At 41.9% G+C, this 25534-nt stretch overlaps 1 protein-coding gene across 1 annotated transcript in view; it reads left to right on the forward strand.

Moving 5' to 3' along the window:
- Positions 1 to 11792: 11792 nt before the first annotated feature.
- Positions 11793 to 25534, forward strand: part of GBE1 (1,4-alpha-glucan branching enzyme 1) — a 147244-nt gene continuing 133502 nt past the window's right edge. Inside the window, 1 exon segment of the mRNA XM_077927261.1 lies at positions 11793 to 12188. Coding sequence (XP_077783387.1) covers positions 12097 to 12188 — 92 coding nt within the window. The 5' untranslated portion in view covers positions 11793 to 12096.

Below are 25534 nucleotides of genomic sequence, written 5' to 3' on the forward strand. Positions count from 1 at the left end.
CTCCTCTCTTGATGTCAGTGTCCTTTGTATATGGAAGGCAAAGAAAGGCCTCCTTGGACTGCAGTGGCAGTGATAATTATACTGTGCTGAGAGAGCTGGACAGGGGGAAGTCTTCTGGGAATCTCCCTCCACATGAGCAGCTGCCCATGGAGCAATGGCTTCTGCTGATAGTAGTTTTAGAACTTGGACCCAGGTTCTTCAAACTTGATCATGATTAGAAATTCATTATGTTTACAACAAGAAAAGATATAAACCCAACTCCAAAAAGCAGAGTTACCTTGGTTAATTTGTTTACTATATTTACTAGTGAATAAGGAGCAGTCAAATCTGAGTCACTGCTGTTTTTGTTATTTTTAAAAGTTGATAGAATGCAATAGCCACCAGGTCCCCTTGCAAGTGGTGCGTTGCATGGAAAAATTTACCTGAAGAGCACAATGATATAACTGAGGGGGATTGTGTGGGTCTTACAGATTACCTTTTCTCTCTCTCAATGTTTATATATTTGTATTTCCTTTTCTCTCTCTCACTGTTTACATATTTGCTTGTGATTGCTCTTTCTTTCTTTCTTTCTTTCTTTCTTTCTTTCTTTCACAAGACAACTTAGGGGACAGGAGTTCAAAATGTTGCACTTGTACTAAATATGCAATGAATAATTTAATGCACTTTGTCTCCAGTAGCAGCAAGAATAACACGAGGCTGCTCTTTTGAAGCACCTGCTAGCTGGTGGCTGGTTTCTGTGACCCTGACTTTCCCTCCGAGTACATTTGCTTGCAAATGATACTTGGCAAAAGGGAAAGCTGCAGAATCAAACCGTCATGGAGTTAGCTCACTCATCTCGAGGTGGAATTTAACTATGGAATATGCCATTCCATAGTTGGTGGAATGGGAAAGTCATGCTTGTGCATAAAGTTCCTTCTTCTAAGGCTAGCAGTGTTCGAATCCCCGCTTCTGTTTTTTCAATACATGGATTCTAGGCAAGTGCCCTTCAGTATGAAGGTGTTCCATAGAGAGCCATGCCACCACTAGATCAGCATGCTGAGCACATGCAAAGGAAGGAAGGACTTCCATATTATTAATAGTTGAACGGCAGGATTTTGAGCAGATGACCTACACTTTGGCATCAGTTTAAAACTGTGTTTCTAAAATTAGCAACCTCTCATCTTCTTGTTAAAGTGTAATTCATCGCCTCTGAGACAGCAGCTGAAGAAATGTCGTATAAGTCCCCCCCCCCGCCCCGTATCATTTCATGTGTTGGCAGACCATCAGGTCCAATGACTAGGTGCAATTTTAACTTTCTGAAGTGATCCAGAAAATAGAAGCAAGATAGTGTGCTTGGATAGGTGGTCAAATGAAGGAAATACAATGAGCTGTAATATATTTCAGAGGTATCATTTACAATCATATCTATTGTATTCAACAGATAAAAGTATCTCTCCTCCTAATGTTGCACCATCCCAAGAGAGACCTGACTCACTGCTGGTGGTACTGTAGCCTCTGATTTAGATGCCATGAGATTTAAGGGAAAAGGTAGACCACCTAAAGTGTGTCCCTCATCAGCCTGGAAAGCAATGAGAAACGGGGTGCCACGGAATACTGTCCTGATGCTGTTGCTTGTAAACATCTTTATAAATGACTTGGATGGCCATGTATCAGGGATGCTGTAGTAGCAGGTGATCTTTGGGGTCTCTTCCAGCTCTCTGATTCTGTGATTCATGACCTCTCATGTGGTATCCTCAGGACTTTTCATCATGCCTATGAGTATTTATAAAGGGGTCATGGTACATAACAAAAACAATCCTATTTGTCAGGTGCATTGTGTGGGAATGTCAAGTTTCCCTACCTATCAAGATTTGTCACTGCATTCTCCTGTGATGTACCAATAGTAAAATTTGATGATATATGGATTTTTCAGGACCCTGCCATAATTTGCATAATTTGCAATTTACCAGATTGTCCTACCTTAATGACAATGTCCTCTGGCTCAGAGATTAATAATAGCTAAACCTGACATTGCATTGTGGTGGTTCCCTCACTGCAAGAAGTGAAGTTATGAGGAACAAGGCAGAGGACCTTCTCGGTAGTGGCCATCAGATGTCAAAGAGATAAACAACTATACAACTTTTAGAAGATGTCTGAAGGCAGCCCTGTATGGGGAAGTTTTTAATGGTTGATGTTTTATTATGCTTTTATATTTGTTGGAAGCCACCCAAAGTGTCTGGGGAAACCCTGTCAGATGGGTGGAGTACAAATATATAATAAAATTATTATTATTCATTTTGGAGTTAGCTTGGGTGCAGTATAGCAGCTAAGAGTGTGAGCAATGAGACATAAGCCCTATGCAGGCAATAGCAGGCAATGAAAACACATGAAAGGCCACGCTTAGTACAAGAGTATCTGCTTTGCACGTAGAAGATTCCAGGTTATTTAAAAAAAATTTTTTTTATTGAATTTTCAAATTATAACAACAAATCTTCCACAAATCTTAATTGAACAATTTATATATCCATTTCTCCCCTCCCCCCCTCTTTGGTTTCCCTCATATTTTCGTATTGATTTGTTAAACAAATTCTATACCCTGCTGGTTTTACCTCTTATATAGTTGTGAAAGTTTAGTTAAAACCTGCCAATGGGTTCAAATCTTTATACTGTCTTTTTATATAGTTTAGAAATGGTTCCCACTCCGTTTTGAAATGGATGTTGTCTTTCTCATGTATCCTGTCAGCTTAGCCAATTCCGCGTAGTCCATAAACTTAACTTGCCATTCTTCCTTTGTTGGTGTTTTCTCTGTTTTCCATACTTGTGCTAATAAAATGCTTGCTGCTGTTGTCGCATACATAAACAATCTCCAGTTTCCCTCTCTTATATCATGAGAAGATCCCAGGTTCAATCCCAAGCATTTCAGACCCCCTTCAGTGTAAACAATGCAGAACTAGATGGACCAATATATAGGAAGTTTCCTATGTTCCATGTGAGCAATGGGTCTGGGGATGAGCATACAATACCAGCTTTGTGCTTCCTTCATCATGCTCCTTACCTTCAACTTGTGGAGGAGGGCTACTGTGTGAAGCAGAGAGTCTTCTGTATCCTTAGAGGCTCTGGGGAAGCTGTGATCCTCCAGATGTGGTTGGACTCTCAGTAGCCTCAGCCAGCATCATCAATGGGCAGGGATGAGGGGAGTTGCAGCCCAACAACATCTAGTGGGTGACAGGTTCCTCATCCTGCCTTGTTGATTTCACCTGCATAGGCTAGAAATCTTAAACTTTGCCTCAGCCACTGTTCTATTTTAGTAGCCTGGATTTATGGGGATAATAACAACTTTCATAACTTGCAAGCTGTGCCATACTGAGTCAGACCAATTGTCCACCTAGCTCAGGGTAGTCTACCCTAACTGGCAATGGATGCCAGGATCTCAAAAAACGTCCCCCTCCCCACTCTTACCCAGAGATTGAATCTGCAGCTTTTTGCATGCAAAGCACGTGCTCCACTACTGAGCTATGGCCCTTCCCCATGTGTTGGGAGATGATATTATGCCAATCATAAAACACTGAAAGGTCATTTTTATAATCAAGAGCATGTGAATGGAGGGGATTTCCCAGTTGATATATTAAGAACACTCTCTTCAATCTTGAAATTGTTTGGCCTAGTTTATAAAGTCCCTACATCATGCTTACAAGAATATCTGATAGCTCTGTGGCTTTTCTGAGTTTTAAGACAAAGTATAGACCCTATACTTTCAGCACTGAGATTCTCTTTGAACTTATTAAAGGCTTTACTCATGAAACAATGGCATTGATTACTAATAAAGGACCACAGATTTATAGGATTTAGCCTTAATACATGAATAAAAGAATTTTCCCTGGTTGCTCAGCTGTAAAATACTCCATAGTTTTGAATTACACACAGCTGCATTGTGAACTCAAACTCTGAAGAGAGCTCGTAAGGGTGTTTCTGAAATCAATGGCAACATGGCTGTCCACGCTGTATGTCAATATTGATTTGGTTTTCACATGGTTATCTTTCTGATTGACAGAATAAATGGTTTTTACCTGTAAGGTATATGAAAGTACCATTTATGCCCGAACATGTGAAACTTCCCCTTTTCTTCTGCAGCAACCAATATACCCTCTTCCTGCAATATATGCAGATTTCCAAGAGATAGATTCGATCTCCATAAAATAGTATGGATCACAGTACTGTAATAGATATACATTTGAAAAGTTTCTTTTTGAAACGCTGACTGGATGTGGAAGCTCATGGCTGAGTACCTAATGACTTAGTCATGGGTTTCTCAACCAAAAGTAAATCTGTCAAGAGTATAGGTTCCTTTTCTCCTGGCTGACTTGAATGTTTGGAGAGAAAAACCTGCCACTCTTTTTATTGCCTCTAACCCCTGTATGAAATCATCCATTGCTTTATAGTTCAGATCAATTCAAACAATTTAAGGCATGGGAAGGGGGAGGGCATTTGCAGAATTGGAGCTATTTACACCATTGTACTGTACTGCAAAGAGGGACGCGGGTGGTGCTGTGGGTTAAACCACAGAACCTAGGGCTTGCTGATCGGAAGGTTGGCGGTTCGAATCTCCGCGACGGGGTGAGCTCACGTTGCTCGTTCCCTGCTCCTGCCAACCTAGCAGTTCAAAAGCATGTCAAAGTGCAAGTAGATAAATAGGTACTGCTCCTGCGGGAAGGTAAACGGCGTTTCCGTGTGCTGCTCTGGTTCGCCAGAAGCAGCTTAGTCACGCTGGCCACATGACCCAGAAGCTATACACCGGCTCCCTCGGCCAGTAAAGCGAGATGAGCGCCGCAACCCCAGAGTCGGCCACAACTGGACCTAACGGTCAGGGGTCCTTTTACCTTTAAGCAACCTAAAAACGTGCTGTGATCACTTCTCAATGAACCTATTTTCCTGATGTCTAGGTAGTTTTAGCTACTAGGACTCATTCTCAGGGCCACTGAGAGGGCATTTATTTTTAAAAAGAGGTTAACCTATTTCTAAGAGGTACCTACATTCTCATAAAAACAGACTGGATAGGTAATGATCTTTAATTTACATTGCTCAAAAATCTGAATATGTAGTACAAAACTTGAGTTTGAGGATGGATCACAAACAGAAGACAACCATATCACATGCAGCTGGTGATGTGCTGTGGTAAGCATGATGGCTCACACATTCTAAGTTAGTGCACAATACTCCACAATACTACTACAGAGAAGAAATTATATTATTGCCATGCCTTTCAAGACTCATTTTAAAATTAAATTATGCAAAACAGTACAATACCAAAATTATAAAAAGGAGAAAAATGCACATACTGTCTAAAAATAAAAATATTACAAGTACCTCTGTAATATGAAGTTTGGGGCCAGGCTACATTGCACTTGGGCACTATCTGTAATGTCATTTAACATTTCTTTAAACAAAACACAGCCACTGAAGGCTTCAGTCAGGTGCAGTTGAGGGGTATTTGTATTTGCTGTTTCTTTTAAAAAAAAAACCCCTCCCACAGCACCTTTTCCCTCTGCAGGTGAAGAGATGCAGAATCTGGCCTCTCCCCTACAACCCAAGAAGTGAATAGCAAATTTTGAGAGCAAAAACAGCCAACAAGGAAAGAACTACAAAGCCTCTCCCCACCAGCTCCCTCTACATCCTTTGATTCTGAATGCAGCCTTCTGTGGATGCTTATTATAAAAAGAAAAGTAGGGGGGAAGGATGTTATACAGCGCTTGGGCTGTTAAGCGATGGAAGGACTTGGGTGAGGATGCATTCTCGACATTTCCCAGAGCTTACACATCTATCTGGCTCTCTCTCTCTCTCTCTTCCTGATGAAAACATTGATAATCTTTCTCACTGTCCCTGTGCTTCTGGGACACAAAAGAAGCAGTGTGATATCTGTATTAAAATCTTGAAAATTGCAGCATCCTTATTATTACTGTCAGTGAAGACTGCCTGACAAAAGTCAGCTCTCAAAGGTATAGGGGACAGATGATCCAAGAAACTAGACACCACTAAAAAGGAGCATTCATACAAGGACTAAAAGATGTCCAGCTTGTAACTTGCCACTTATCTCCTTGCCTGGGGCAAGTAGCAATTGTCCCCAGGTGAGTACTTGAGTAGAAAACTATGCTATCCTTCAGAAGCTGAATTGTACTGAGCTGAGGAAGCACATGTGTAGGAGAAGCGAGGAGCAAGTTGGGATTGACATGCTAAAAAGATTTCTGTGTTGCTCATTGACACATGCTCCTTTGCTGGTCATGTACTGCAACTGGGCCACCAGAAAAAATGTAGAACATTGAACCACAAGTGCAAAAACAAAAAGGAATCACAGTGTGGGAGATCTTGCAGACATATGTTGCGGTTCTTTAGGCAACTGAAATTTTGATTAACACAAATTAAGCTTCCTAACCCTGAAATAACTTCACAGCTTTGTTGCAGTGTCTATTTGATGGTATATACTCATTTGAAGTAACTAGCTGCTTCCTATAAAAGAAAAGAAGAACCAACTATCCATTCAGAATCTAAATTTTATTACCACCAAGCCATTATCTAGAGCAGCAAACCAAGGGCACATTGCCTTATCCTTCATATTATCTCCCATGCAGCCCATGGGTTGTCCACCTGTGCTCTACGGTACAGTCTTATTTCTCTGCAAAAATATAAATGCTGCAGCGCAATCCTCACAGAAGTGCGTGGCATAAGCATTTCTCCTGCTTTCTCTTCCTCCTGAACACAGAGTTGGCATTGTAATTATCTGACCATAGTGATTTCCTGTTTGGAAGTGGGGAAGAAGACTAGATTCAGGGTCCTCCTCCCCAATACAGGTGATTACTGTTATTACATTTGACAGCACCAATCATAACCTTGTGCCCAGGACCTGATCCAAAAAGCTAACATATGTGTAACCTTCTCCTTTGCAAATACAGAAGTAGAGTTCTTACAGGTAAAAAAAAAGTATCAAAGTAAGTAGAAGAGAAGGAAAGACAGATTCCATCTCAAATATGATGCATGAAATATAAGTAATGGGAAGATTAAAAGTAAGCATCTGGAATATGCAAGGAATTAATTATCTGCTTAAAAAGAGACCAGAATATCTAATATAGTTCTTTTACAAGGAACAACTCCCTTGAAGCAGAGCATATAACAGGCTGAAATGTGGTTCTCTCCTTCCATATTTCCACCAGCTACAATTTTAATCACCAAGAAACTCAATTTCCATCTAGGTGAAATAAAAATTGGATAAGGCAAAAAGGTGTGCCATGCTGCGAGTGCTGACAGATTCACAAGCTTTCACTGTAAGTAATATCCTTCTTTAGCAAGCTATTCTCAGCACTGCACCATCAAATATAATGCTAAAAACAACAAAGAACCTTAACGACCAAAACTAAAGCTGGCATAAGGTTTCAGGGCCGGAGGCCACTTCATTATTTGCATGGAGTGGTCAACGAAGTGGAAGAAATATATGTGAGAATATAAAGAGAAGTAAAAAAAAAAAAAGTTTTTATTAAGAGAAGTCAAGAGGTCAGGCATGAAAGCAGTCCCTCTGGCACAGCACTATGCAGAACAGCAATTATTACACTACAAAATCAAATGAACACAACATTCCATCTCTGAAACGTGATGTCTCAACAAGGCCCTGGGAGTGACCAGTTCATTACAGAAAGCAATGTTTGCTTAAGCTATTGATCAAGTGATAACTATTAGCCACTAGGGGCTGCTAATCAAAACTGGGTCACACCAGTGCCAATTGGTTGCAGCTAAAGGATCACTTTGAGCCCTACATCTCCAGGGGGTCCAAGCCCTCAGCCATATTCCTGTTGCTCATCTACAAATTGCTGCTGATTTATAAATTTGTCTCCTCTGTTTACCCCAAGACAGCTGATAATGATGCTGTGAACTGCTGGAGCTGTCTCAGGATGACAAAGGGAAAAGCACAAAAAATGTGAAGCTTCTACTTCACACGCTGCAACCCCAAAGTACAGAATAACTGCAGGAACAGCCTTTCTCTCTCTCTCTGCTTCCACAGCAGGCAGTCTCTCCATCAAGCGAGGATTGGAAGTCTTGAATTAGAGGACACAGATAAAGTACAAGCTACCATGGAAGGCAGGGTGGGTGGGCGGGCAACGAAGTTCACCTGACAGCAGAAACAAACAACAGTAGAGTCCCACTGAATTAAGAAAAAGACTCTCTGCTCTTGGAGTGGGCATTATATGCTCACTTGCTCCATACTGCAAGCAGGGATGGGCACAAGGTAGATTTGAATTTAGTACTTCTAGATCTCTGAATGCACTGAAATAAGAGCTGCAAAAAGGTTTCTGATTCTCTGTAGTTGAGTAACAAATATGCTTGCAAGTCCCCTCCAAAAAGTTCTACAAATTGTACATGCAAAGTAGAGACGAGATGTTTTCCTTGACTATATCTAGGCCACATTCCCAATTGGTAGTATAGAGTAGGAAATTTCAGAGCACAGAGCTCTAAGCTGGAGCCCTCCTTCACCAACTCCCACATGGCCACATTTTTGGATACCAATACACTACTAAAATCACAGCACTCTCAGAACACATTTTTCCACAGTACGCAACTAGTCTCTGTGATTCAGTGTCATGCTGGAGCAAAACAACATTTCTAAATGTAAACAAATTGTATTTATTTATTAGATCTATTCCTTGCCCTTCACCATGACGTCCCAGAGCAGGTTACAAGTAAAAAAGACAAATTTAAAACAGATAAAAATCACTACAACTTTAACACATATAAAACCATTCCAAAATACGACAGAACAATACAAATTCATCAAAGCAGATGGGTCACATAACATTTAAATTCTTTAACTGCCAGAGGCCAAGGTAAAGAGGTTGGCTGATGACTACCAGGTAACTATCCAGAAGAAAGTAACCACACTGTCACAACCATCACATACTGTATTGGCATATTCCGAAGTTTATTTAAACTTGTGTACTGATGTCCATGCCTTGTACAAAATTTGATGCAAGATGGGCAATCCAAGTCCCATCTTGTCACCCTGACCCTGAACTATGAGTTAATATACATGTAGAAATAATTTTCACACAAGAAATTCTTGTAGGAGGAAGGCACCTGATTCTATGCTCTCCTTACTCCAACAAGAAAGAAGCTTTACCTACATAAAGCTGTCAACTCCTGTATCTGTTCAGCAGAGAATTTTTTTCATGTCGGAATGGGGATGTCATTTGTTCAGGGATCACTATATGTAGAGAGCTCTAGATGTGTGAAGATATCTAACCCAATATTTTCTTGAAGCTGGAGAGATGGGGTGGGGGAGGATGTGTGTGAAAGATAGAAGTTCTTGAATCATACACATGTTGCAACTTCTGAAAGTTTCTGTGAAGATTGAAATGAAGCCTTAGTGCACCTATTTTACTTATAATATTTTCTGCAAGCTACTAGGTTCAGTAGGTGATAGCCAACAATAGTCATACTCAGGGAAAACTCACCATTATCACCCAGTACAGCTGGAGGAACAAAATACTTGCTTAGGGTAATTTTTAAAAATTAGAATGATGAAGGAATGTCTCATGTAAGCCTTACATTTGGACAAACAAGGGACATTTCTAGAGAAATTCATTCATTTGCATCCTAAAAGAAGCTCTGAGTAACATACACATCCCATTTTAGCCTCAAAACAATCCTGTGAAGTAGGTTGTCCCCAAAGTGTGCGACTGGGCAAATCTTATTGTAACAGAACCAGTTTTGTTGCTGATGCAGGGATTTGAATCCAGGTCTCCACAGCCCAATTCTTTAACCACACTGCCTGTCCATGAGGCATGACTGCAAAGTGAGGTGTCCATCTGAATTTATATTTTCCTTTTCAATTGTGTGCCAAAGGGTTCAAAAATACATATGAATGAAGGAGCACAATTTCTCATGTTTTACAACTTAAGAAAATGCATACAGATGATTGCTTAGTTCTTGCCATTATGAAATGTATTTTAAATGTAATTGGCATATATTTTCTGCCTAAGCATTTCTAATACATGTCATCCAAGTTTACTTTAAAACCTGCAAGCACAGAGAATCTGCAATTATAGGCAGCTTGCTCCAGTGCTGAATGCTTAACAACTCCCTCCTAACATTTAAACTTCCTGTAATTTAAACTGTTTCTGCCATGAAATAAGATATTTAACATTTTAATGTATTCATAACTGTACATATACTGGAAAAAACAAGTTAACACAGCAAAGTATTTTCCCACAGAATTATATGTTACATAAAATGGAACTTTTATGAAAATTATTGACATTCAGGATGCAGAAGTTTTGCAACACTCATTAGTTAAGTAGATATTTTTCCAGAGTTGAGATGTTTGAGCTTGCAAAACACTATTATTTGCTTGCAATGCCTAAGTTAGGACACACACAAGACTTTCTGGAATTGTGTAACTTGAAGTCAAAAACTCGGGTACAGGGAGAGAGAGAGAGAGAGAGAGAGGAAGATTATTGAACATTTCTTCACTCTGTTTCAGGTCTATGAAGGTCTATGGGGGGAAAGCACTTATTTTGCAGGATCTGCAATGGCTCTTTGATTTTTATTTATTTAAAGCATTTTTATGTCACTCTTTAACAACAAAAACAGCAGCAGCTCCCAAAGTGAATACATAAAATCAATAAAGAAACAAATGAGATGATTTCCTGTCCACAGGCTTACAGATTAAGAGAGACTGCACTACATGAGATTTTCCCTTCATTCTTGGCCCTCTGACAGACAAGCTGATTTAGAAGGATTTCCCAGATTAGAAATGTCTGAAAACCATAGTTCTCACCCAGGCTTGGGCAACCTGTGGTTCTTCAGATGTGGGACTACATTTCCCATCATCGCTGATGGAACCAAAGGTAGCTAGAGCTCCCCAACATCTGGAGGGCCACAGGTTCCTCATTCAAAACATCGGTTCTCCTCCTTCCTAGCAATATGATTCTTGTCAAACTCTGTCAACTTCATTTGCCACAAGTATGTCTTGCTTGACATCAGCCTGAAGCATATCCAGTTGGGGAACATTACTTCGTCAATTTATAAAGAATGGCCTGTACAAAGATTACCAGTGTACTTGGAAGATTTGAACAAGGATGCCACACCTCCCTCCCAGAAGCATGAAGATCAGGCTGCCATCTTTTAGCTGCTCTATGCACTGTGAAAGGATAGGACAGTATGACCTTGGAAGGGGAAAAGTGATATGCCTTTATTGGGAAACAGCTGTTGAAAGTGACCAGGCACAGACAGTCCATCCTGTTTCGTCACCTCAGGTTTCCTATGTGAGCTCTCATTGCAGCTGCTACTTCTCTGGCAGAGTTGGTGGGTGCTGAAGGCACCCGAGATGGCACTGGAGTTCTGCAGGCACCCTCCACCCCACCCCCAAAGTGGGAGGAGCAGCAAGAACCCACTGGTACCCTGCCCCCTTCTCTGGCAGAGGAAGACCTTTATTTCCACCAGTGATCCATACTTGCACTCAGCACACCAAATCTTAAACCAGGTGATGCCCAACTGTAGGCATGTTTATTATGAAAAATATTCCAACGAGTTCAATGAGATTAATTCCAAGTAAATGTGCTTAAGATTGCATCTTCTGCCTCTCTTCATTAGTCTACTGCCTATCACCGGCATCGCTTTTCTCCTGGTCTGCTCCTGGGAGCTCACCTTTGCTCAGTACAAAGTACTGGATAACGGAGGCAAAACACCAATTCCTGGCGGATGTGAAGGGGGCCAAGTGAGGGCAGCGGCTTCAGAACGCAGCACTGAGCTTGCTCGTGTTTCCCGAGCATGCTCAGTCGCAAGGACGTTGCAAACCCTGAAGCAGCCGCAGGTTTCGAGTCTCTTAGCAAGGCCGGAACTGCTTGTTCCCGGAGCCCTTTCCTTGCGCAGCTGGGTGACCCCCTTCCCCTCCCCCAGCCTGGGCGGCACCCGGCCTAGCCCTATCCCGAATAGGGGGTGGGTTGGTGGGAGAGAGGTCGGCGCTTGCCCTTCCAGCCCACCCCTCTTACCCAAATGTATATAGGGAGCTGAGAGGGCGCCGCTTCTCCTGACATCCTGGTGCAACTGAGGTCGGATCCTCCCGCTGCTGCTGCAAAGATGGCTTTGCTAAGCCCCCGCCCGCCCGACTTGCAGCGCTTGCTGGAGAAGGACCCCTACCTGACTCCCTTTGAGCAGGACTTCGAGCGCAGGTAACCGAGACCAGCTGGTGCACCTGGACGCGCTGCTTCGGGGCTCCTCTCACACCCGCCCATCTCCCCTCCGGGCCCACCCCTCCAAAAACAGCTGCTCCAGACACTAAAAAGCTGCACCGTCACGCTTATTTGCATCTCGGTCCTGCTTGCTTCCTCCGGAGTAGGTCCCTATCTGCGGAGCAGCACCGTGCATGCCTTGCTAAAGTCCCGCTAGCTTCTCTTGCCCGCTGGGCTCACTTGGCTTCACTACCTTCTCCTCCTCTACCTGCTGCCTTTGCAGCTGCCTGTGCGTTTTCACTCCGGAGTCCAGGAGGGACTTAGTCCCGAGTAAAGGCAGGGCTGCCGCAGCTTTGGTGCCCAGCCACAATGAGGAAGGAAAGCGAGCCCGGCTAGGACTGCTGAGCGGCTGCAGCCCCTCCGCCACTCGCCCCGCGCTCCTCTCTGTTGCAACATGAGCCCCTGCCTTTCACGTGCGCTTCCCACCGTCCGCGGTGCGTGTGCGTCGCGTGCTTCCTCGCTGGCGGGGAGCGCGCGAGCCTGATTGGCGAGCCTTCATCTCCACGGGAAGCGCCCGTGAAGCCGCCCGGCTGCCCTCACTTGGGATTGGAAATTGGCTCTTGCCCTTAGCTGGTGGAGAGGGAGGGACTTTCCCTCTTAACGCTGCAAGGTGCTTTTATTGTCTGCCGGCCGGGTAAAAGAGCCGTGAGCTTTTCACTATGTAAAAAAAGAATCGGCAACGAAAGGTGTGTGGAGAGTCCTCGGCTAAATAATCCGTGAGCAATGCCCAAGGCTGGGATCCTAAATACGCTTATAAAGGGATCAAGCCCCATTGAATACAGTGGGGCTTAAGTAAACATGCGTAGGACTGGGCTCTGAGAGGGAGAGATGAAAACTGTTGCTACTAACGATTTGCAACCTGACATGTGTACTCAGATGCAAGCTCCATTGAGTTTGCACCCTTTGACTGGGCTCCTAAGATTAGTTCACCTTCCCACCTTCTATAATACCCCCCCCCCAAGAAACCAATAATTTAGGGGACAAGGGTTCTGTAGGAAGTGTGATCAGAATCTTTTATGAACATACTTAATTTTTAACTTTTTATTTTCGATTTCTGTAGCAGTTGTTTGAGGCAGCCTTCAATATTTACAGTCAACAAGTTTACACATAGGTATCTTAGACTGTGGGACTGTGAGTTGCTAAAACCCACCCAAGAGCAGTGGTCAGAATAGGATTTAAACATTGGTCTTCCACATTTGTGGCAAATTCTCTGTTCACTGAAGCATATTGCTTGCTGGAGCATGGAGTAGCAAAAGGGATCATAAACTGGGCAGTGGTCACTGCAGCCTGGTGTTGTGGATAGTGTTGGATTTGGAAGAGACAGAGCTTGGTTAAAATCCCTGCTCAGCCTTGAAGCTTTACTGGGTTGCCCTGAGTGAGTCAGTCATTCTGTCTCTGCTTAACCTACTTCACAAAGCTGTTGTAAGGTAAAAGTTGTGTGTGTGTGTGTGCGCGCGCCTGCTGCTCTAAGAAGTGATTGATAAATCTATATGTAAATGCCAGTGGCTAATATTTTTGTCAGACTAGTGGGATAAAGTAATGGAGTCCACAGTGAGGTTATGCAGATTGAAAGGTTAGACAATAGTATGATTTATTCTGCATGAGTGAGGACATGGATAAGAGCAGAATTGATTCCCAGTGTCAGAGAGCAGATTTAGATTTCACCTCAATAGTGTCCTTGAGGGCTCCTTTACTTTTCTCTGCATAAGTTGTGAAGGACAAGTGCTGCTATTTGAAATATTGGAGCGGGGATTTTTGGCTGCTGTCAGCTTTCCCACTGCACTGGGGACTGTTATGGCAGCCAAATATCCCCCTTCTAATATTACAAACATCAGCAGGGAAATCCCCTGCTGCTGCTAGGCCCCCCCCCCAATTGCAATACTTGTAGCGATTTCATAGTGGCTTCTAAGAGTATGCCTGGGTACGGTATGTTTGGTACATAATGATTCCTCCAGTCCACTTGATTTGTTTCCAGAGAGATTATATGTGCCAAAGCAAGTGCTATCCCACCCTTTCCAGTGGGATTTCCCCATCACTTTCCTCATTGCAAAAAGTCTGATCTTTGAGGGAAGTGGCTTTGTTATGCCAGATCTTCCAGTCATCTATAATGGCACTTAACCTGGATTTGCTGGGATGTGACTGAGTTCCACTTGAAAATAGCAACAGTCTGGAACTGCCCATCTGTTTATTGATGAAGTTTTTTAGTTTTGCTAGTACAGAATAATTGTCTCTTCACCAAGAAGAGTTAAAATGAGGAGAGAAGAAGACTGTACTTTTAAAGAAGAGCATCTTCCAGAGGAGTTGCACCTAAAATAACAAAGTCTTGTAGTACAGTGGTACCTCAGGTTACATACGCTTCAGGTTACAGACTCCACTAACCCAGAAATAGTACCTTGGGTTAAGAACTTGCGAACAGAAATCGTGCTCCAGTGGCGTGGCAGCAGCAGGAGGCCCCATTAGCTAAAGTGGTTCTTTAGGTTAAGAACAGTTTCAGGTTAAGAACGGACCTCCGGAACCCGAGGTACCACTGTATCTTAATTGGCCTAGTTTGCATGTCATGGACTCATGGTAACCTATGACTATGCAAATGTATGGGCTCCTGGACCGGAGCTAACACTCACTTTGCTGTTGCTTGGCCCTTTTATTACAAGTTTGGCTTAGTGTGGTATCTGAGTGCAGGACCATGATTAGATTAGGGTCTCTCATCCTTGACCACAATCTAGCAACAGAACAAAGCCTTGACTTAGCTGCTGTGTTGTGTCACAGGCCTGAGATGAAATGGCAGGGCAGTGCAGCAGCTATGCCAGGGTCTGGAGGAGAAAATCCTGTTTAAACTCATCAGAAGCCAGCCTGTTCACATCACCCAGGGAAGCCATCGTTTGGCTTTATTTTGATGAACGAACCAGGCTGAAGACCAACAAGTTCATGATGGTATAAGCTTTTGTGGATTAGAGTCCACTTCATCAGATACAATTTCCAGGGGAAGTAGCTGCATTGGTCTCCTGCAGTGAAAACAACAATCAGCCTCGTGGCACTGCCAAGAGTAACAAATTTACTACAGTCCGCTTCATCAGATGCATGAAGTGTTATCCTGAGTATCGTAACTACTTTCCAGCTGTTATCTTATATGATAACAGCACCTGAGAGTACTTGCTCTCCTGCCTTGGTGTGGTATATTTTTCAGGCACAATTGGTTATAATTTTCTACTATTAACTGCCATAGGAGCCTTTTACAAGCAGATTACAAAACTTTCTTTTACTGCTTTGCCAGGAAAAAAGGCGATGACATGTTTTCAAAGCAGCGTTAAAAAGCACTAGTGGCTGAACCTTGTGATAGTACATTAAACTGAAAATGTCCTGTTATGTTTAGTTTTAAGATTTTTATATGTGGCATCATTCACCAATTAGAATGGAACTTCCCAAATCGAGTAGTTAACTGAGCATAAACCCTCCTCCGGGTTTGTATAGTAACAATCAAAGTTGACATTTAATGTCAATAATTAAAAGAACATGGATGTTTACATTGCATAGGTTTAGAACCATTGGTTTTCAGTGCACCAATCAATGGGTGAACTTGGTGGTATGACAAAGCAAGACTATATAAGTAAAACAACTTAACATGAAGTTGACACAGACCCAAATAAAATTATATACAACAGAGAATCATAGATTAGTAGAGTTGGAAGGGACCACAAGGACCATCTAATCCACCCCCTACAAAGCAGGAATCTATCGCCCAACATGGGGCTACAACTCGTGATCCTGAGATTGAGTCTCATGCTCTACCAATCCTGCTATCCCACATGGATCATAAACTGAGCAGTCTGAGTCTTGCTGGCAAATCACAGCATTCCCCTTTAAAAATGGCCCTATTTTAGCACACACTAAAATCAATAAAATTTATGCAGATTTGAATAAATGCATACACACACACACACACACACACACACACACACACACACATTCCTGGCAACACAGAGCATTCTCCTTTATTTATTTTTTACCTTGTTATCAATTACTGCAGATGGTAAATGTGTGAACCTTGTTTATTTATATATACATAAAGAAATGGGTATAAAATGTAAACAATGGGAGCAAGAGGTCATGCAATGCAGGAGGTTCAGTCTTTGACATTTTTGTGCACAGCTATCTGTTGTTTTGTTATGTTAGGCATTTTGTTGGGTAGTATTTGTTACAAAATTTGAGATTCAAAGACATTTAGAATAACCAGGAAATTTTAAACTCCTATCCAGAGAAGCGACTTTCACTTCTATCCCTGTATTTCATCAGCCCCTTCCCTCGAACAATTGCAAATCGATTTAGAATTACCTCTTTCCTTGCATAAGTCAATTATTCTTAATGAAAATACCTGCTTATTTAAAATATGTCTGTGTAAACAATAATTAACAGAATAAACACCCCCCCACCAGCAACACAAACAGCCTACATGTACCTTTCTCAGCACAGTAACAAGCCTTCCATTCAAAAAACGATCCCTGAATCTGATGCCTTCCATCTCTCCCCCAAGTCCCTCCTGTTTGTCATGGTCTCTATGGCCTTAGTAGCAATTGGTTGACAATCTCCGTCTCTGGTTTAAACTGGTGAATGTGAGTAGAAATGAGGCCTTACTGCTTGTACTGAGGGCTTTGGGCAGTGTTTTGGTGTGCACAAATGTAATGCCTGTCCTCTTTAAAGCTGCATTAATGCAAACTGTTCAGTTAACAAATGCCTGAATGAGCTATCACATTCTCTCCTGTTGGGTAAATGACTTTTGTCATTAGCTTAACTGTTTCATTGATCTCAATATGTGGAAGTAGGTGCAATTAAAATCATGTGCATTTTTGAGCTGAAGAGCACTTATTTCCATGTCAGAAATTAGAGCTGCTAGAGCACTATTGAGCAATCTTCCTTGTTACCCACACTTGTCTGCCCAAAGAAGGACAGAATCTGCCTTCCTGCCACCTTACCGTTTCTGGTGTTTGAAATAGCTGCAGTAATGGATGGAAATCAGAATTGGCTCTTATTTGGATCTGATTTGCTGTTGTATTACAAGTAGTTTCCCAAAATATATGCCTGCTCTCCTAACCTTCCCTGGGAAGAGGTCAAGGCAGGGCTTGTACAGGTTTTTCTGCACCCCATTTTTTTACAAGGGCATTTATTTACTTTATAAATTTATTTATATGTTGCCTTTTTGGGCATAGCCAACCCTTAAGCAGCTCACAATATGTTAAAAGCACAAGAAATGCAATGATTTAAAATAATCAAAATCAACAGCGGCAGCTGCATTAACAACTATTAAAAAGACCAGTTAAAACAGTTAAAGACACTTAATAAAAACAAATGGACAGAGCTATATTTTGCAACGTATCTCTGTAGAAAAAGCCTTCAACAAAAAACACAGTTAGAAAAAGGATTTTTAAAGCCGGTTTAAAAATCCATAGTGTAGATATGCCATGTGCACATCCGATGGGAGTTTCAAATTTTAGGAAACACAACAAAATTGTGTCTCGCTCAGAAATTGGATTGAGTACATAACAGGGGACTTTGAGGCAGATCTCAGTGACTTAGCGGATTATGATGAGTTCAGGTGGTCCTTCAAATAACTTATTCATAAGTCATTTAGGACTTTAAATCAACACTTTGAAATGCAGTGATAAGTACTGATACTGATAGAGAATCAGTCTTGTGCCCCATTGCTCTGTTCCCCCACCTTCCTGTGACCTAGCAGTAGCATTTTGCACTGTTGGGAATTTCTATACTGCCTTCAAAGGCAGCCCCATGTAGAGCATATTCTTTGGTCTTTTCAGTAATATCAAACTTACTCCATACTGTTTCTCTGCCCCCTCCCATATTATGATTTGTCTTGCAATCCAAAAACTGGAAGGAGATCCTCACCTATTATGAGAACATTTCCTGCCATTGGTGAAAGTAAATCGATCATCCTGGACAGTTATTAGCCAAGGAATGGTCTCCTTGCATCTATAACAATACTTTCTAGGATGCCTAGGCATAATTTGAGTGTATCAAGTTATTCTGTTAGGCTAATGCGGCAGCTAGACTGGTGACTGGGAGTGGCTGCCAAGATCATATAACACCGGTCTTGAAAGACCTACACTGGCTCCCAGTACGTTTCTGAGCACAATTCAAAGTGTTGGTGCTGACCTTTAAAGTCCTAAACGGCCTTGGTCCAGTATACCTGAAGGAGCGTCTCCACCCCCACCGTTCTGCCCGGACACTGAGGTCCAGTGCCGAGGGCCTTCTCAGTAGTGGCACCTGCCCTGTGGAATGCCCTTCCACCAGAGAAAAACAACTACCAGACTTTTAGAAGACATCTGAAGGCAGCCCTGTTTAGGGAAGCTTTTATTGTTTAATAGGTTATTGTATTTTAATATTCTGTTGGAAGCCACCCAGAGTGGCTGGGGAAACCCAGCCAGATGGGTGGGGTATAAATAATAATAATAATAATAATAATAATAATAATAATAATAATAATTGTTGTTGTTGTTATTATTATTATTATTGAATCATAGAGTTGGAAAGCACCCCAGGGGTCATCTAGTCCAACCCCTGCAATGCAGGAATCTTAGCTAAAGCATCCATGACAGTTGGCCACCCAACTTCTGCTTAAAAACATGCAATGACGGAAAGCCCACAACCTCTGAAGGGAGCCCATTCCTCTGTCGAACTGCTTTTACTGTCAGAAAGTTCTTCCTGATGTTTAGTCAATCTCCTTTCTTGTAACTTGAAGCCATTGGTTCAAGTTCTACCCTCCAGAGCTTGGCGCTAAGAAAAAATTAATTAGTGCTAAGAACAAATAATGCTAAGCATTTTTACTACATAAATGCAACTGATACTTCATCTGAGAATGAAGTTGGTTAGATAACTAAATAAATAACTTGTTGTACGTTACTAATTACAAATATTTTACTTTAGCTATGTTTAAGTACAGTCTAACATCTACATGTTCAGAATCTTCCTTTAAGGCTAAACATGGTTAGATTCTTCAAGTTTACATTGACTTCCTTTAAATTTTAGTGAGTAATTAATTTAACTTTTTGCATTGAATTTTCCTTAGTGTTTCTAACCTTTTCTCTAACAAGTAGAGATTTAGTATCAATAATGTAACTCATGGCTATAAATCTCTTAGTATTTTATCAGACGTTGATGTTAATAGAGGTTGCAGATTCAGCTAGTTAAAAAGAGAATTTAGCCTCATTAGTGGAATTCTTTTATTTTTATACGCAACCCATTTCTCCATAAATGTGCAGACTCCCTTTAAAACGTAGATTTTATTGGGATCTGTATGCATCACAAATCTGGGAGGAAGAAAATGCTAAATAACTAAATATTAGAAAATGCTAAATAACTTCTTTCTAACTATGATGCTGTTTTGCCCATATTAAAAGGGCTAAATTTTCTGCTTGTGACCTGGCACTTATTTCAGTCTCCTGTATGCAGTTGGCAAAAGGCATATTTGACCTAAGCCTGTGTGTTGCAGTGGATTGTATGCTACGTTTGAATGTGTGCAACCCAGTTTCATGTTCTAGCTTAGCCATAAAGCTTGTTAAGTCATTGTAGGGAATGACTCTCTCTCAACCTAACTTATATCAAAGATTCTTGTGATGGTGACATATTGGTCTGAGCTGCTTGTAGAATGGGTATCAGGCTTCGGGGAATCTGCTTCTTCCCCTGTGGCCGTAAATGAGCAGATCAAACGAAAGTGAATTCTTACCAGTTAGTTTCTTTAATAAACACAGCGAAGAACAAAAGAAAACGTCTACCCAGAATGGCGGTGCTCCCAATTAAGGGTTACTCCCCCTTCCATCCCTATTAATTTACATCACTCCTACGTCTTGTAATCTGAGTTTGTAACCTCCACTCTTTCTGTTCTGAAACTTTCTGAGCTCTCCATGACTTTGGAGAAGGGGTGGTGGTGGTGGATACTCTCCAGAGACTGTGAATCACTCTTCTAGTCTTTCTTCTGCTAGCTGTTCCCCATCCAGTATTTCCCAGCTTTTGCCTTCTGAATGATGCCCCTTTGCAAACCACTGTTTCAAATCTATACTGTCCTTCTGCTCCTGGGAAGATTCAGGATTAGAATCAGGATCAGGAGGAGGAGGTGGCTCCCACCATTCTTCCTCAGTGCAGCCCTCCTAAGCATGGTCCCTGACAATGGGGTACAAATAAAATAATAAAGGTGGCTTTTCTTTTGATACATTCACATTCCTTATGAATTATTGGTTGGTGACCTGCATAGTCAAGCTTCATATAAATCACTGGGTGAATCTGTTTGTGAGGAGCAGACTGAATTAGAATAGCAAGGCACTGTAACAAACAAATGTTATATATATTTAATATTTTGTGTTCTTATTTCTCCCTTATGCCCAGAGAGGGTTTTTTTTATGAATCGCCAGGTTGATCAGAAGTACACTGGCTTAGCAGTAGAGTTACATGCCATCACAGTGTGTTATGTATGTGCTGTGTGTCTGCCTGCTTCTTGGGTTCTTAATAGGATTTACTCTATACACAGCACTACCATCTAAACCAGTGGTAGGGAATCTGACCTTCCAGATCAGGCACCCCCAAACTCGGCCCTCCAGCTGTTCTGGGACTACAACTCCCATCATCCCTAGCTAACAGGACCAGTGGTCAGGGATGATGGGAATTGTAGTCCCAAAACAGCTGGAGGGCCGAGTTTGGGGATGCCTATTCCAGATGTTTTGGACTCCGGTTCTGACCATGTCTACTCAGAAGTCAGTTCCACTGAATTCCCAGCAATGTGGTGTGAGGATTCCAGTCTTAATTCACATTCTTCTGTGAAATATGAACTCTCACTAGCAACTCTTTTGCGAATAGCAAAGTGTTATGTGAGCTAAAGCCACATATAATTTGGGATGTACTTTTCGTCTTCTGGTACAGGGTGTTGTGGGACAATTCTTGGGACCTCCCAGTGCACCAGCCTGGAACTTGTGCAGCAAAAGAACATCTGTAGAGCCACAGCTTTGATTAATTAAATAATAATAATGCCTTAATTTGAAATGTTCTGGCTGGTGAGTTTGGAAGTTCAAGCAAGTTCACCAGCCTTACTATTAAGGTTGAGAGTTGTAATCCCACAACATCTGAAGGACCACATGTTCCCAATCCCTGTTTTTAAAAGCTTTTTTTTTTTTTCCTGATAATTACATTCTATTATGTTGCTGTTTTGTTTTGTTTCTTTAATGCCGTCTGTTGTTCTTTTAAAATGGGGTTCTAATTTCTGAGAACTGCCTTCGGTTCTTGAGGCCTGAAGGCGGGATAAAATACATGTGCCTGCACACTTGATTTTGAGAAAAAAGCCCTTCAAAGAGAATTGCCTTCCTTCTCTAGGGTCTTAACTGAAGGACCGGTAACTCACATAGTTCAAAGACATAACAAGAGCTTGAGAGAGCTGTTTTGGGAGAGCAAGAGGCAGACTCTGAAGGTGGAATGATAACAAATATTAGCAGAAAACAAAAAGATTTGGGGCTAAAGAATGCTGTTGCAGTTTAACTGTGGAAACTGGAACATGTGACCCAAGGTCATATTCCTGTACGGTAGTACCTCGGGTAACATACGCTTCAGGTTACATACGCTTCAGGTTACAGACTCCGCTAACCCAGATATAGTGCTTCAGGTTAAGAACTTTGCTTCAGGATGAGAACAGAAATCATGCTCCGGCGGGGCAGCAGCAGCAGGAGGCCTCATTAGCTAAAGTGGTGCTTCAGGTTAAGAACAGTTTCAGGTCAAGTACGGACCTCCGGAACAAATGAAGTACTTAACCTGAGGTATCACTGTATAATTAATTTTATTCAGAGAGATTTATTATTGATTAAATATGCATAGGATTGAACATTTTCAATGCAATCATATATACATGTCTATTGAGAAGTAAGTCCCATTGAGTTAAATGGGATTTGTAAACCTTGTATTTGGGGAAGGTCTATCTAGAACAGATGCTTTGTACCCAAAAGGTTCCAGGTCAATTATTGACATCTATATGTAGAGCTGGGAAAGTCCCCTGAATCCTTGGAGAATTGTTGCCAGTCAGTGTAGGCAGTGCTGAACGAAATGGACCAATGGTCTGACTCAGGGCATGACAACTTCCTCTGTTTTCAGGTACTGTGGGACCTCGTGTTATGTACCGCCCTCCTTACGAATGCTTTGGGTTATGAGCTCCGCTAACCCAGAAGTAGATGCTCCCGGTTGCAAATGTTGCCCGGGATGCGAGCGGAAGTTGCGTGCCGGTGGCATGGCAGTAGCGGGAGACGTCATTAGCAAAAGCGCGCCTCAGGTTAAGAACGGTTTCAGTTTACAAATGGACCTCCAGAACGAATTAAGTTCGTAACCGGAGGTACCACTGTAAATATAGGATTGAAAACTCAGAGATATAATGGAAAGCAGAAAGTTGTGCTTTCTATATCTTACCTTAAGAGGAGCAAGAAGTTAGGAAACTGCCATTATGCAGCACAGTGTTTGCAAAGAATATAAAGCAATAAAACACCCAGTGCTAAGCACAAAATAGAAAACTATGTATATATAACGTGTGTGCGTACAGGATTTGTGTGTTTGAGGTTTTAAACTACCTGGTATGTGAGTTATGTGGCAATAGACTGTTACACATGCTATGACTGCTGTGTCAGAGTCTTCAGAAAGCTCTTTCAGGATCGAGCAAATAGTCTGCCCAGAGCAGCACTACTAGCCTTAATTGTTTCTAAGTCCATGTGGGGAAATTTGCAGTCGTGCTCTGCATGCTGGGGTTTCTCACTCTGCTGCATGAAAATGAGCCATTCTAAAGATCACTCACATTTTCTTGGTCTCCTCTGGGAAGTGGCTAAAATCCTGGATAAATTACAAATCTACACACTTTGCCAAGGCATCATAAATGACCACATAGAAGTTAAATCAGTGAAATTAAGAACAGGAGGGATTCCACATCTGAAATCCAATCCAGGTGATCATTATTATTTTTTAATTATCATAGACAGCATTCCTGTGTTGAAGATGCTAGGAACAATCTGCATGAAAGAAAAGCATAGGCTCAGGAAGAAGCTTTTATATGTGCATTTTGATTATAGATTGCATTTTTGTCTTAACTGGTGCATTTTCTGCTATATTCCTGCCTTCTTATAAAACGTTCTAAGTACTGAGCACTCTAGGCTGCTTCCCTGATCAAAAAGGCACATGTTAGGTAGTACATTCTAAAGCCTTGATTAGATCATGCTAGCTTTGAACCTCTACAGTGGTACCTCGGGTTAATAGCTTAATTTGTTGCGGAGGTCCGTCCTTAACCTGAGTTACCACTTTAGCTAATGGGGCCTCCCGCTGCTGCTCCGCCCCTGGTGCGCGATTTCTGTTCTCATCCTTAGGTAAAATTCTTAACCTGAGGTACTATTTCTGGGTTAGCAGAGTCTGTAACCTGAAGTGTCTGTAGCCCGAGGTACCACTGTATAAGTCCCTGAGCATTCAGCCTATGGCTGGAAGAAGACCAGCATGTTAGAAAGATATTTCAGTCCAAAATGGTTCTTTCCTGCTATCGTAGATGTGAACTAGGAACTAAAGCTTTGTTATTCTTCTCCAGCATGCTTGGAAGCAAACTAAAATTGTCCAAGTCTGCAGTGGGGTCATTTTAAAAAGAGGATATTTTCATGCAGTAAGTGCTTAGAAGGAAATTATGTAGCCCAAACCACCAGCTATTGCTACAGCAACCTTTTGCCCCGTTCTTGATGGCAGGGGTGTGTGCATCAAGAAAAGATGGATTCTGTTACCAATATAAAACCGTGAAAATTTAAAAATGTATAGAAAGCCTGATCTAGAGCTTTCGTCTCTTATGGTTCGAAGAGAAACAGGGTCTGAAATCAACAGATGTTGTTCTCTTTAAAAGACTGCGTCCAAACCTTTTGCTGTGTCTACAGTTGATGAAATTCATAAAATCCAGCAAGTTTGGCATTTTGATGAAAAAGCCGATCATATGTATAGCGAATGCCTTTAAGCATCTTAGATTCCTAATGGAGCCTTTATCTGTAAGGCAGGGGTGAGCAGATCTCAGTCTGGTGAGATCTACATTTTGTTTTTACTAGAACTCTTGCTGATCTACGGTATATTACTCAGATCCACCAGAGGACCCAGGGTGGATCTACACAGGAAAAAAATTATAAATAAGTCAGAAATTAAACAGTTACAACAAAAGAAAAAAATGCTGTGGAACATCACATAGAAAAGTTTTTTGCTCTACATGTTGCTGGTGTTGCATGTTTAGAACACCTTTGAAACACTGTTTTTTGACTAATGTAGCTGAGCCACCAGTGTTTCTTCTGCTCATCTGTGCTCTAATGGGCCAGTAGAGACCTCAGGGCATCTGACAAAACGCTGCTGTTCTGAATGTATCATTAGGTTTTTCTTTTTTTAAAAAAAAAGTGCTGAAAGCAAGGACCTTGTCCTCTGCTATTTATTTCTCTGACTTCTGCTTACCAATTTGAACTGATTTAGGTTCTCCTGTCTTCTTTGAGTTGGCAAGAATGGACGCCTGGAGTACACAACCCCTCGACAGTTTCTTTGAGTTACTTCCTCATCCCCATTAGAGCTTTTCCTGTTACTGGGTTGTAGCTGGGAACGAGCTCCATTCTCTGTCTCTCTTTCCCTTTCATTTTCCATGGGTAGGCAAAGGTAAAGTGAAAGGTACCCCTGCCCGTACGGGCCAGTCGTGTCTGACTCTAGGGTTGTGCGCTCATCTCACTTAAGAGGCCGGAAGCCAGCGCTGTCCGAAGACACTTCCGGGTCACGTGGCCAGCATGACGAAGCTGCTCTGGCGAGCCAGCACCAGCGCGGCACATGGAAACGCCGTTTACCTTCCCGTTATAAAGGGTACCTGCCACCTAACAGAAGTCTGAAGGCTTGGTTCAGTAGGGCATGCTTAGAACTTCCACAGATTCATTTTGGTTAAAAAGCTAGGAGGAGTTTTTTCACATTTTTGAGGTGCAGGTGATAGACGGGGACAATTTGTTTTTCTGCATGGGAGCTTCCAAATGGAGACTTAATACAGTGGTACCTTGGGTTAAGTATTTAATTCATTCTGGAGGTCTGTACTTAACCTGAAACTGTTCTTAACCTGAAGCACCACTTTATCTAATGGGGCCTCCTGCTGCTGCCACGCCGCCGGAGCCCAATTTCTGTTCTTATCATGAAGCAAAGTTCTTAACCTGAAGCACTATTTCTGGGTTAGCGAAGTCTGTAACCTGAAGCGTATGTAACCTGAAGCGTATGTAACCTGA

The sequence above is a fragment of the Podarcis muralis genome, chromosome 4 (assembly GCF_964188315.1).
Source record: "Podarcis muralis chromosome 4, rPodMur119.hap1.1, whole genome shotgun sequence".
Taxonomy (NCBI): domain Eukaryota; kingdom Metazoa; phylum Chordata; class Lepidosauria; order Squamata; family Lacertidae; genus Podarcis; species Podarcis muralis.